We start from the raw sequence: 14,773 nt of genomic DNA, 5'->3' as shown, positions 1-14,773 counted from the left end.
GATGCCACTATACCTCTTAAGGAAAATATGCAACAGAAATTGGGTACAATACAAGCAACAAACAGATTGCGAGGAACATAGAATGAATTGAGTCCAAAACGACCACCTCGGATGTCCAACAGAAGCATTTATTATTTTTCTTAACAAGCGGTATCTCACATGCCCTGTCCAATTTCAACAAATCTTCAATTAGGATCAGGCAATTCACCAGTTCAACTTTGAGTTATTTTGGAATTCTCTGGGCCATGCTGAAATCCTCTCCGTCCTTTGCGAAAGAGTTCATTATAGAAATAGATCAGATACAAACATGAAAAAGCCCAAAGCTTAGTCTCAATTCAGCTAAAACCAAAGCCTTACACAGATCATATATAAACATAAAAAGGAAGCTCCACAAAGGCGGCCTAAGAATTTATGTTTAGGCTTATTTATTATGTAAATTGTAAGAATGAGATGCTTATGTTATAGATGAATTGAAATTAGTTGAAATTTAACATCACATTAGAAAAAAAAATGTTTTAAGAATTTCAAATTTATTATTAAAATAGTAATCTAATAAATTCAGGGATTTGAGAAATAATTGTTGAGGCAAGGGGATGCATCTGTTTTGACAGCATTAGCATTTTGGGACAGACCATGCCATGGTTGGAAACAAAAAAAAGATTCCGTTGACCAATTTGGGAGTTAATCAACGGAAAGGCGGTGGAGGAGAACTTCTGGCCAAAAGACCTCAAACCACTACTGGTGCGACGAAACTCAATGAGCGATGTTACTCCTGCCAATGTGGAAACTAGCGGCGGCAACGTCAACAAGCATGGAAATCATAGCTCTCACTGGCGAGATCCAAACCAGAAAAAAAAGAGACGGAGACATCCTTTTCACGATGGTCGGAATTAAGGAAAAAGGAGGTACGGACCAACTTATTTTGTGGAAAAATGGAAAAGAAAAAGCAGCTGACGGATAAAAGAGGGGAGCAAGCTTAGCGGAGAAGAAGCCTTACTTTTGAGAGAAGGCAGAGAAATTCTGTGTTGAGAGAGAGAATTAGCTAGGATAATGTACGGCTTAGATTTTACCCCCACCTAATGGCTGTCAACATCATTAGAAATTGAAGCTATGCTTTCCCGTTATCACTATGATTGTGATACAAGGGAGCTATTAAGACAAATTCGAGTATCTTTCTTTTAATTTCACTTTCTCACTCTCATAGCAACTGTTCCACGTGACCCAAGCACAAAGTTTTTTTTGTCTCGAAATTGGAAGAATATATATGTCCTAGTGTCATTCTGATTGCACATAAAACCCAGTAGTATTATCACTGATAAACATGTTAATATGCATATTTTTGATATTTAATATGGCTTATTTCTGAATTAATTTCTGCTTAATTTGTGTTTTTATGATTTAATCTTGTCAGGGATGTAATTGGTCAAGAACGAGCAAAAAGGGGGCAAATTAGAAGAAAATTATTGGATTGGGTCAAAGCGAAAAGATGGAGCAAGCCAAGGACTAGTCATAAATTTGACTTTGCAAAAAAGTCAAAAATGGGAAATTCTATTTTAAGTTTATTTTAATTTTATTTTTTAATTATTATTATTTTAGATTTTATATTAATTTTCTTAAGCTATTTTTAGTAAACCCTATCTATATAAATAGGGGTTTTAGTTCTTAGGAAATCATCTATTTTTCAATTGTCTTTACATTCCTATTTCATTTTGGAATTCCATTATCCACTTTGTTTTCTTTTCTTAATTCAATTGAGCATTAGATTATTTTGTCTTCTTTTTACAAAATTTGTCTAATTCTCTTTGCAATTTTTCCTATCCATTTCCACTACCTTTTTCATATAAGTTCATTTCCATAACCTTCAAGCATGATTAAATTCATGCCACACTAAACCCCTTTCAGCTTTAAGCCAGTTTTAACCCCGTCAAAAAACCCGTGAGTTACGAACCCGAGCTGTTTAACTCCCAACTTCGATATTTATTATTTCTCCGGATTAAGAGTATGACTTCGTCAACTCACAAAGTCAAGTCAATACTAAGTCAAAAAGACGTCGTTTGAGTTAGTGTGGCTAGACGTCGATTGGAATTCAAAGGATCGATTGTCTAATTGGTCTTCCGTGAACACATTGGCGCTAACCGGGATTGCTTGTTTGGTTCCGTCAAGGAAGTAGTAACGGATTTAAATGCCCCAACGTTTGAGGGCATTGGTTCGAAGCTAGGCTCTTCTAGAACGCAAAGTCATGCGGAGTTCTAAATCACGAACGTTTCGTAGGTTGTTCGATCGGTAAGGGTTAGTTATAGGACGTTCCATAACTAATTTACACAAGGATGAGTTGGTGTCCGAGGCGTCCTTGGTAGCTATAACTAGCTTGTCGGAAAAGAGGAGTTCACCTAATTTCGAGGAACGGGTCAAAGACGAGAAAACTCGTGCTTAAGGTTGAGCTAAGTTTTATTGATTTTCCTTAAAATTATTTTGTTATTTATTTTTATTTCATCTTTTACTCTTTACTTTTTACGTTTTCTTGTATTTATTTCAGGTTTCATATTTTATTTCCCCCCCTAAACGTTGCGGGCACGACAACTGCCCAGACACTAATCTGGTCAAGAAACAAACAATTTTCAGTAATTCCAGTCTCTGTGGGATCGACCCTACTCCCTATACTACTTTAATTTGCAAACTAGGTGTAGGTTTATATTGGTGGAATCGACAGCCAGCAGTTTTGGCGCCGTTGCCGGGGACTGGCAACACTTACAATTGTTTAAATTGTCTTCATGACCAGATCTTCATCCGGAGATCTCGAATACCACCCAGAGATCGAGAAATCAGCGCGAGCTCGACGAAAAGAGACAGAAGCTCTTAAACGTGCAAGTAAATCAGGAATTGAGCTAGGACAAGGGATCCTAGAGTCCGACGTTGAAAAATTGAGTGAAGTAATTCGCGCAGAGGTAATTCGACGTGGGAAACGAATCGAAGAGGTTGAACCTGAGACTGAACCACTCTTTGAAACAAAAGGCAACCTCGGTGAACTAGAAAGGATGGCCAACCGAACCATTCGTCAACTAGCCGCTGCTCCCAACGAGCAAACACCGTTATGCATCAACTATCCAACCGGAGGAACCCCTTTCGAATTGAAGTCAGGCTTGATTCACCTTTTGCCCACTTTTTGAGGCCTGAAGAACGAAAATCCACACACTCACTTGAGAGAATTCCATATGGTGCGCTCAAGCATAAAACCCAGGAGTACCAAGATGAGATCAAACTTCGGGCCTTTCCTTTTCTTTAGTTGATACAAAGAAAAGAATGGTTATTTTACTTACCTCCGGTTCTATCACAACGTGGGATGACTTATCTCGTGTATTTCTTGTGAGTTCTTCCCAGTCGTCACGGCGGTGAGCTTAGGAGGGACATAGTGGGAATTCGCCAATTGGAGAGTGAATCATTGACGACTCTCGGGAGCGATACAAAAAACTGTGTGCGAGTTGTCCTCAACATGGGTTGACCGAACAATCACTTATTCAATATTTCTACGAGGGTTTGCTCCCTATGGAAATGAAGATGATCGACGCTGCTAGCGGAGGAGCGCTTGTCAATATGACCCCTCAAAGGGCAAGAGAGCTAATATCCACCATGGCAGCAAATTCTCAACAATATCGGCCAAATTCAGAACCGACAAGACGGGTTAATGGGGTAAATGTTTCAACTTTAGAAGATAAATTGGATAAGCTTACGAATGTTGTTCAATCTTTGCTTACAGAAAAGAAAAGTTTGACCCCACTATGTGGAATTTGTACTACGTCTGAACACCCGACGGATTTGTGCCCAACCTTTAACGACAGTTCAACGGCACATGTTGACGCTATCGGAGGTTTTCTAGTACCTCCACAAAGACACTATGATCCTTTCTCCGACACCTACAATCCCGGGTGGAAGGATCATCCGAACTTGAATTACGGAGCTAATCCCCGATATAATCCACCATACCAACCGAAACCTCTGCAACCACCACCACAACACAAGCCGAGTACATCTCTAGAAGCTATCATGGAAAGACTTGCTGCCGATGCTGCAAAATATCAACAGAGGACAGACGCATCAATACAAGAGTTAACTAATCAAGTTAGTAAACTCTCGATGGCAGTTAATCGCTTGGAGTCTCAATGTAAACTACCTTCTCAAACAGAGCCGAACCCTCGGCAGAATGTCAGTGCAATAACTCTTCGTAGCGGAAAGGTTCTAGAAACAGTTCCAACTAAAAAATATGGGCAAGAAAAGGAACGGGAAAAGCAGATCTCGGATCAACAGCAAGGCCAGAATCGGAAGTTCAGAAACCAGTTGTGATGCCACCTCCTTTTCCAGGAAGGCTTGCAACGGATAAGAAAGAGAAGGAGGAAAAAGAAATCCTCGAGACATTCAGGAAGGTGGAGGTAAATATCCCTTTACTCGACTCTATCAAACAGATCCCTCGTTATGCAAAATTCCTCAAGGAATTGTGTACTAGCAAAAGGAGGTTAATAGGTAACGAAAGAGTAAATGTAGGAGAAAATGTCTCTACAGTGCTGCAAAAGAAAGTTCCACCCAAATACAAGGACCAAGGTATGTTTGCTATTCCTTGTGAGATAGGCAATATAGGCATTAAGAAAGCCATGTGCGATTTAGGGGCTTCCATTAATATTATGCCTTATTCTATTTATAAACTGATTAACGCGGGTCCTTTAAAAAAGACAGGAGTAATAATCCAGTTGGCGGACAGGACAGTCGTCTATCCTGAAGGGCTGCTTGAAGACGTCCTTGTTAAAGTTAACGAATTAGTTTTCCCTGCAGATTTTTATATTATCAACATGGAGGATGACAATTCGGCTAATTCGTCTGACATAATTCTTGGAAGACCATTCTTGAGTACAGCACGAACGAGAATTGATGTTTGGAGTGGAACACTCACCATGGAATTTGACAATGAAATGGTTAAGTTTAATGTTTATGAAGATATGGGACATCTCAATGATAAGTCACAAATTGTACCTTGCAGGAATGTAGATCTTGATGTTAAGCAAGAGGAATTATCGATGATCCAAAAACCAATACGTGAAGCTGTGATGAAAGCCTCGAAATTGGAAATCAAACCGTTTCTAGAACATACAAGGATTCCAATAGAGGAAAATGTAAAGATGAACGAAGAAGATCAAATGATAGGAGAATCCGAGAAATGCTTCAAGGATAGTGGAAAAAGGTCGAAACCTTTCTGCAAGAACATCCAAGTGCACAAGATGGGAGAATTAATTCTCAATAAACCCAAAGGATAACATTTAAGGTCGTCGAGCTAACGGCGTTAAACAAAAGCGCTTTTTGGGAAGCAACCCAAATTTATTTTCATTTATTTAATTTTGAGTTTTAGTAAGATTTAGGTTGTAAATAAATAAATTTTTATTTAATCTAGTGAATTTTCTATTTTCAGGAACGTAATGGAGGTTTTGCAGAAGTCAGACAATGATGGTAGCGTGGGCACACAGTGCTAAATGCTGACAATTATTTCCCAATGCCGACAACATTAGTTGAAACACATGGGGAGAAATCTTAACCTTTCTCTTTGCTTGTTGTTTGAGTTACTAAACTTCATTGCATATAACACATGCTTGAGGACAAGCATAGATTAAGTGGGGGGGTTGGATTGATATGTTAATTTTTGCTGCATGTCTTTCTCTTTTGCATGTGTTCAATCTTACGATGAATTATTTCGACAATTTATTCAACATTTGAGCCTTAAAACCTCATACTTAGTCGATTTAAGCAATTGGGCAAATTTCGAATTAAATGTTTAAGTATATAGATTAGTCGACATTTCGGTTTTAAAATTGGTATATGTAGCTAGAATTTTTTTCGCATGAATTGATTGATTGAATAAAATATGTTTGCTTGTGCATAAATAAATTAATAAAGGTTCAGGCTATGAATGAAGTTTCAAAACGTGACCGAATTGAGTAACAAGGCGGGGTGCTTGGGTTGTCATCTTGTCTCGCGTAAAAGGTTCGAGTGACAAGTCGATAACTTCGAGACATTCCGCTAGTGAACACCCATAAAATAAAAAAGAGAGAAAAATAATACATAATAAATAAAGACTGTTTGAACTGAGTAACCGGGATAGGGTGCTTGGGTTGTCATCCTAGTTCGCGTAAAAAGGTTTGATCTTGTCTATTAATTTTCTGATGCATAGTTAATTAATAATGCCGTGCAAACTATGGGATTCAATCTCAATTTAGTGAAATTGTTTAGTTGACATATTTCAATTTTATGACACTTGTTGATTAAAATGTATATCTCGAACATTTATTTCTTTTTGCCTATATTGTTTGCATTGATTGAGGATATGGAAAAAGGGCTCGATTTTTAATAAATTGTGGAATTAATTCTAATGCTTGAAAGAACAACATGCTTGAGGACAAGCATGAGCTAAGTAGGGGGGATTTGATAAACATGTTAATATGCATATTTTTGGTATTTAATATGGCTTATTTCTGAATTAATCCTTGCTTAATTCGTGTTTTTATGATTTAATCTTGTCAGGGATGTAATTGGTCAAGAACGAGCAAAAAGGGGGCAAATTAGAAGAAAATTATTGGATTGGGTCAAAGCGAAAAGATGGAGCAAGCCAAGGACTAGTCATAAATTTGACTTTGCAAAAAAGCCAAAAATAGGAAATTCTATTTTAAGTTTATTTTAATTTTATTTTTTAATTATTATTATTTTAGATTTTATATTAATTTTCTTAAGCTATTTTTAGTAAACCCTATCTATATAAATAGGGGGTTTTAGTTCTTAGGAAATCATCCATTTTTCAATTGTCTTTACATTCCTATTTCATTTTGGAATTCCATTATCCACTTTGTTTTCTTTTTCTTAATTCAATTGAGCATTAGATTATTTTGTCTTCTTTTTACAAAATTTGTCTAATTCTCTTTGCAATTTTTCCTATCCATTTCCACTACCTTTTTCATATAAGTTCTATCATTTCCATAACCTTCAAGCATGATTAAATTCATGCCACACTAAACCCCTTTCAGCTTTAAGCCAGTTTTAACCCCGTCAAAAAACCCGTGAGTTACGAACCCGAGCTGTTTAACTCCCAACTTCGATATTTATTATTTCTCCGGATTAAGAGTATGACTTCGTCAACTCACAAAGTCAAGTCAATACTAAGTCAAAAAAGACGTCGTTTGAGTTAGTGTGGCTAGACGTCATGATTGGAATTCCGAAAGGATCGATTGTCTAATTGGTCTTCCGTGAACACATTGGCGTGCCAAGTGGGGATTGCTGTTTGGTTCCGTCAAGGGAAGTAGTAACCGGATTTAAATGCCCCAACGTTTGAGGGCATTGGTTCGAGCTAGGCTCTTCTAGAACGCAAAGCTGGCGGAGTTCTAAATCACGAACGTTTCGTAGGTTGTTCGATCGGTAAGGGTTAGTTATAGGACGTTCCATAACTAATTTACACAAGGAAGAGTTGGTGTCTGAGGCGTCCTTGGTAGCTATAACTAGCTTGTCGGAAAAGAGGAGTTCACCTAATTTCGAGGAACGGGTCAAAGACGAGAAAACCCGTGCTTAAGGCTGAGCTAAGTTTTATTGATTTTCCTTAAAATTATTTTGTTATTTATTTTTATTTCATCTTTTTATTTTCATTTCATCTTTTACTCTTTACTTTTTACGTTTTCTTGTATTTATTTCAGGTTTCATATTTTATTTCCCCCCCTAAACGTCGCGGGCACGACAACTGCCCAGACACTAATCTGGTCAAGAAACAAACAATTTTCAGTAATTCCAGTCTCTGTGGGATCGACCCTACTCCCTATACTGCTTTAATTTGCAAACTAGGTGTAGGTTTATATTGGTGGAATCGACAGCCAGCAATCCCCTAATTCACATCAAGTCCGGATACACGATCATTGAAACATAATAATATTCAACTACATGAACATCCAATGAAGAAAAAGCTTATACTAAAGCAACAAAGAATGGTAGTCAAACAACCTTCTCAAAAAGGGGAAGTTCTAAGATAGAAGAACAGGTTGATCAATCATGGGTCTTGATTGAACTGTATTAGTAGTTATCCTCAAACTGCCATCGAGTCTGGAATAGACATGATCATCCAAAAATCAATGAAATATATTCCAATCAATGTATCAAACGCTCCGCATGCATCATAGTAAAAGAAAGAAAGGAAATTTTGAAAAATGAACAACTCTTATAAGCTACATTAAAGCGGCAAAGTCTCGATTGAATGATCGTCAGACCACTATGTTATCAAAAAGGGGAAGTTCTAAGATCAATTATCTAACAGTGAAGCTTAAATCGAACCACAAACACCCAACATTAGCATACCATTCGTATTTCATATTTCATTTTTGTTGGAGTTCCCTGCTTCTCCAGCCCATATCGATGGTTGAACTTAGCAATCCGTCCTACACTTGCACGTTTCGCCCTTCCCCAACACTATGTAATTTTGTCATCATGAAAATTATAAATCGGGCACAAAGCCTAAAAGTTTTCCCCTTTTCCTAATGATATATCCTTCTCAAAACTTGTAAATTTTGGTATACAGATTCACATTAAGTCATCTGTTTATGTGCTTGCTGGTGCTGTCTGGGAGGCATTTGGTAAGGATAGATATCCAAGATGGGTGTGATTGATGCATCAAACCATCTTGCAGGAGCGTAAATCATTTTTAGATAGAGATTAATAATTTGTTAAACCATCTAACAAATTACTAGAAATTAGTTTGAATAGAGATCAACAAAACACTAGAAATTCTTCTAATATTATAATATTAGCACTGCCACATGTTGTGCACACAATCAATCAGCCAAAATTTAGCATGCAAACATACGTATAAAATAGGGGATGACAAATGAAGCAAGCCAAAATATAAATTTTATTCTCTTCAAACCCTTCTGGAACTTGAATCCAGAAAAAACAGACAAAGCCTCGATGGTCGCCATGGTTTCTCCTTCTTCCCTTTTCCTCATTCTCCTCTTCCTCTCCATCCCTTTCTCGGAATCTAACCTCACCATTGACTATTACAAGAACTCATGCCCACAATTGGAGAATATCATTCGAGAAACGGTGACCAGCAAGTACATCAGCGTCCCCGCCGCCGCCGCAGGTACCCTTCGTCTCTTCTTTCACGACTGTATGGTTGGAGGCTGTGATGCTTCGGTTCTTATCTCCTCCAATGCCTTCAACAAGGCCGAGCGTGACGCAGACATCAACCTGGCTCTTCCAGGGGATGCTTTTGATGTCATTGTACGCGCAAAGACAGCTCTGGAGCTGTCTTGCCCTGGCATTGTCTCATGCGCTGACATTCTCGCCCTTGCCACACGCAACTTTGTCTCCATGGCTGGCGGACCCGTCTATACTGTTATGCTAGGCCGCAAGGACAGCTTGGAGTCGAATATCTCTTCCGTCGAAGCCAACATACCACGGGCCAACACGACCATGGATGAGATCATCAGGATGTTTGAATCCAAGAATTTCACAGTTGGAGAAATGGTTGCCCTTTCTGGTGCCCACACCATCGGGTTCTCTCATTGCAAAGAGTTCGCTTACAGGCTTTTCGGCTACAGCAGAAGTACCCCAACTGATCCTAGTTATCATCCAAAGTTTTCTGCGGCTCTAAAGAAATTGTGTGCAAATTATAAGAATGATAGTGATATGGCAGCTTTCAATGATCCCATGACTCCATCGAAGTTTGATAACATGTTTTACCAGAACTTGAAGAGAGGGATGGGGCTATTGGAATCTGATAATGGGCTATTGAGACACCCCAGAACCAGCCATTTCGTGGATTTATATGCTTTCAACCAGACTGCCTTTTCCAATGATTTTGCTCGAGCAATCGAAAAGCTTAGCCTTTCTGGGATTAAGACTGGAAACCAAGGAGAAGTGAGGCGGAAATGCGATGCTCTTAACACATTTCAAACTTAAAATTATAAATCAATTCGGTTGGATTTGTATGTATTTTATATATTTTGGTACAGTTTGGGAATAATTGGAGAGGAGACAGGGATTGTTAAAATTAAGGATCAACTCCCGCACTAGCTGAACTGATTCATATTATACGTATATGATTCATGTAAATTACGGATGCTTGACTTTTATGGGTTGCGAAAAAGTTTAATTTAAGATACATGCCTATTAAAAAGTTTTTCAAATACCAATTTTAGACATCATACATTCATTCAAACCAATTTAAGATTATCTCAACTTCCAAATATCACAAATAAATAAATTAATACTTGACTGAGTTTTAACTCTTTTTCTAATGTATTATATGTGTTATTTTTTATTTTTTATTAAAATTATATTTTTAGTTCGGTAATAGTATTTAATTCAGGTTTTAAAGATAATTTGATAAAAATTCAAAATTAGATAATAATAATATTAATATTTAACTTTCACCAAATTAAATACATCTGTTAGATTGTATTTGAAAAATTAAATAAATTCACAATTAACACTTGAATTTATTATATTAATAAGATCATGAAAAATACAAACCTACTAATATTGACAATTAATTTTTATCAAATCAACCCTAAAACTTAAATTAAACACTAATAAGTAATATATAACTTTTGTCAAATATATATATATATATATCGATTGGACCAAAAATAACACAAGTATCATATTAAAAAATTGTAAAACTTAGGTACCAAAAGCCAAAAATTAATGTTTAGTTTAATAAATCTGAACAAGGTTCCCTATAGTAATAAGATTTAATTCTAACAAAATCTAGTAATAACAAAATAAAAAAATTGATTTAGTAATTTTTCATTGTTTATGGTTTGGTAAACTATGCATTTTTTTAAAAATCTCAACGTTGTCATTTTTATAACTAGAGAAAGTAGAACAATTAGAATTTTTTACTTGATAGGAGTTTTAGGGTTTTTTTTAGAGGATTTTTGGTGAAAGAGGGTATTTATATAACCTCTTATTGTGACCTATTGATCGAACATTTATTTACTTCAAGAATAACTTGAGTTCGAATCATCGTTGTACCAAAAATAGAAAAGGATCTCAACTACTGAGGTTCAACTATGACACTGATTTTGTTTTTTATTGCATGTAGGCCCGACGAGTTCCTAGGTCTTAAGGTTGTACTTCATTAGTTCTAATCACACAAGCGTGGTGAATTTACAATGCAGATAACTAGCTAGTTCAAAACATAATTTTTAAAAAATATTGTGTGAAAATGGATTTTTATAGTGTTAAGAGAAAAAGCTCTGACTTATGGGTACGAAAAAGCATTCTCAATGGAAGAGATTTATGTAAACAAATGATGGATTCGCAAATAAGGAATGGTAATGACCTAGTCATTTTAAATGGACATATACAGGAAAATAAGGGTGGTGTGAGCAATGGTTCAAGCGAGTGTGTTCAACTAACAAAATTGGTAACAAATAGAGGAAGAGAATGGGATGAAATTAAATTAGCTAGATTATCTGATCAAGAGACAATAAACAAGCTTAGATCAAGATCTTTATCAGCTTTAGAGGTTTAGATAGGAGGGTGTGGGCTCTGAATAATAATGGGGAATATTCAGTAAAATCAAGATATGAATGTGTAACACCCCTCACCTGTATCCAACGCCGGGATAGGGTTCGAGGCGTTACCGGACTTAAACATTCACAACATGCAAAACCGGGCCACAAAATTATCACCAAAAATTAAAACATCTCGAACACATGCATATCATCCCTTATATAGGTTTTCGAAACCTATAACATGCATTGAGGTGGTTCGGGACTAAACCAAGAACTTTAAAAATCTTTGGGCAACTTAACTAAATTTTCTTGCTCCGGAGAGTCACGCACCAGTGTGGATTGGGCCGTGTGGTCACACACGTCCGTGTGGCATGGGACACGCCCGTGTCCTGTGCCCATAGAGCTCTCTGTCCATTTGGTCATGAACAAGTTAGGGTCACACAGCCAAGGCACACGCCTGTGTGCTTAATCCGTGTGTCATACACGGCCTAGACACACGCCCGTGTATCTATCCGTGTGGACAATTTCAAGGCTATTTTCCAAGCCAATTGTCACCCTTAATTACCTACATACACTTATACATTTCATAGCAATTGACATGACATATTTGAGTAATTATATATATCCACAATCAAGACACAAGCATGGCATTCTCATAACAACACATAACATATTACCAACCATGCATGGCAAACAAGCATATGCACATCACCAATATCAGACATAACATGAATAGCTAGATTTATAAGTCAGAATCATTAGCTCACTAAAGACCAATATATTTGGCCAAATTATAATAACACATGTTATAAAACTAGGTCCCTATACATGCCACTCACTTGATAATTGTAGCATATTTGTTTATACTATCAAGGTGTTGGCTTGATAGTGTGATGCTGCCTTCGACGATCTCCAACCCCGAGCTAACCTGACAACACTAAAAGAAATGGAAAGGAGGGGGTAAGTTTTACGCTTAGTAAGCTCGCATGAAAATAATAAGCAATTTACTAACATGCTTTCCATAGTAAAACTATTCCAATTGTACATTTACACATGTTCTGGTTAAGCTATTTTCTTGAGTCACAGTCACTAAATCATTTATATCTGGAGCTACGGAACTTCAAATTAAGATCTGTAAATTTTCCAAGAAACTAGATTCATATATCTTTCCACCATAAAATTTTCAGAATTTTTGATTCATCCAATAAGTACAGTTTATTATTTAAATTATCCCTTATTTTGCTGTTTGACAACTTTGACCTTTCTTCACTAAAATTTAATTATCTCATAGTACGAAACTCGGATAATGTTCTTGTCTCTTTCTCCTAAAATTAGACTCATTAAGTATCTCAGTCATATGAATTTTAACTCATAATTAGTTTTTTAAAATTTCTAGTGATTTTCCAAAGTTGAGACAGGGGAGTCTGGAATCACTCCGACTCTATCTCATAAAAATTCAAATATCTCATGATACAGAATTCTTTTGCTTTCACTGTTTCCTTTATGTGAAACTAGGCTCATTAAGATTTAATTTCATATTTTATTAAGCTTCTAACTCAATTTCCACTATTTTTTAGTGGATTTTCAAAGTCGGATCAATGCTGCTATCCAAATCTGTTTTGGTACAATATAATGATAACTATCATAAGATCATTTCCAACTATCATGAACTTACCATTTCATGGATCCCTTACTCATTTTTCACAATGGATCTCAATAATAATAATGATAATATTACTTACATTTCTTTTTCCACACGTTACATTTATGCTTACCAACTTGTCCATTCAAGGAATGGCTTACGGATTTGAGTACATCGTGATCTGAAGCCCGAAGTCTAGCTGAAGCACATAAGTGCTAAACGGAAGCCCGAAGGCTAACTGAAGCACACAAGTATTAAACGGAAGCCCGAAGGCTAACTGAAGCACACAAGTATTAAACGGAAGCCCGAAGGCTAACTGAAGCACACAAGTACTAAATGGAAGCCCGAAGGCTAACTAAAGCACACAAGTGCTAAACGGAAGCCCGAAGGCTAACTGAAGCTCATCAGAGCTAAACTAAAACCCCAAAAGGTTAACTGAAACTCATATGAGTTAACGGAAGCTCGTAAGAGCTAAACGAAAAGCAAACACGAGAATTCACAATAAATGCTAAATCTCGGTTTACTTGGGTAATTTATCGTCAATTCATCTTTTTCACTGAACGATCGTACTCTTTTCCTGCGTTCCGTTCCTCCGAAATACTTAGTTCAATTTCGTAACTTTTGTACATAATTTACTTATTTTCAACAATTAACATACATAAATATTAATCACTATTCATAAAATAATATTGAAATTTAATAATTTAACCGTATGAACTTACCTCGGATTCAGAAGTGGCAATTTACCATTCTAGTCCATAACCTTGTATTTTCCTGATTTAAGCCCAAATCTCGATTTCCTTGATCTATAATATCACATTTAGCCTACTAATTAGTCACACTATTCATATGGGTCTAAAAATCATATTTTTATAAATTTGCATTTTGACACTAAACTTTTGCATATTTACACTTTTGCCCCAAGGTTTGGAAATTAAATTTATTCCTATTTTCTTATGTTTTATGACATGCTGGTCAATTTTTCCTTCTATGGAAACATCAAATTCTCACTCTAACATGTACTTATGAACATTAGGTATTTTTATCGATTATGTCGTTTTACTCGTTTTCACGTAAAATCGCTTAGCAAAAGTTGTTTAATACAATTTCAAGCTTCATATTCTACCATTAAACATCACAATACATGCATATAATTCATGGGTAAATTTTAAAATATAAATTCTAACTCAAAATAATGGTAGAAATGAGCAAATCATGTTACCGGGATTTCAAAAATACATAGAACATTAAAAACAGAGCTCGGAATCACTTACTATTAAGCTTGGAAGCTTGGCCAAACCCTAACCATGGCTGCTCTTGGTAAATTCTTCTATAGCAAGAAGAAAGGGACACATTTGGGGTTTAAAATTTATCTTTTAATTCATTTTACCCCTAAATGACCAAAATGCTTTTTTTACTATTCTTTCAAATTTTACCCAACCAAGGTCATTTTTCGTCCAAAAAGTTATACAATGGTTTAATTATCATTTAAGGACCTCCCATTTAAAATTTCATGATAATTAGCACCTCTAACATATAAAACTCAACTTTTGCACTTTTTACAATTTAGTCCTTTTACTAAATTGAGTGCCCAAACGTC

The 14,773-nt window shown here is 36.3% G+C and overlaps 2 protein-coding genes across 2 annotated transcripts; both read left to right on the top strand.

The window, feature by feature from the left end:
* Positions 1 to 4,337: 4,337 nt before the first annotated feature.
* Positions 4,338 to 5,300, top strand: LOC108455421 (uncharacterized). The gene has a single exon (XM_053018639.1). It carries the CDS (start codon positions 4,338 to 4,340, stop codon positions 5,298 to 5,300), a length of 963 nt encoding a protein of 320 aa, XP_052874599.1.
* Positions 5,301 to 8,908: 3,608 nt separating this feature from the next.
* LOC108456497 (peroxidase 31-like) lies at positions 8,909 to 10,060 on the top strand. Its single transcript, XM_017755061.2, has one exon. The coding sequence runs from the start codon at positions 8,974 to 8,976 to the stop codon at positions 9,967 to 9,969; it is 996 nt and encodes a 331-aa protein (XP_017610550.2). The 5' UTR covers positions 8,909 to 8,973; the 3' UTR covers positions 9,970 to 10,060.
* The last annotated feature ends 4,713 nt before the right edge of the window (positions 10,061 to 14,773 follow it).

Source organism: Gossypium arboreum, chromosome 9 (assembly GCF_025698485.1).
Source record: "Gossypium arboreum isolate Shixiya-1 chromosome 9, ASM2569848v2, whole genome shotgun sequence".
Taxonomy (NCBI): domain Eukaryota; kingdom Viridiplantae; phylum Streptophyta; class Magnoliopsida; order Malvales; family Malvaceae; genus Gossypium; species Gossypium arboreum.
The sequence above is the reverse complement of the archived record's forward strand: the minus strand, read 5'-3'. Positions and strand labels throughout refer to the sequence as shown.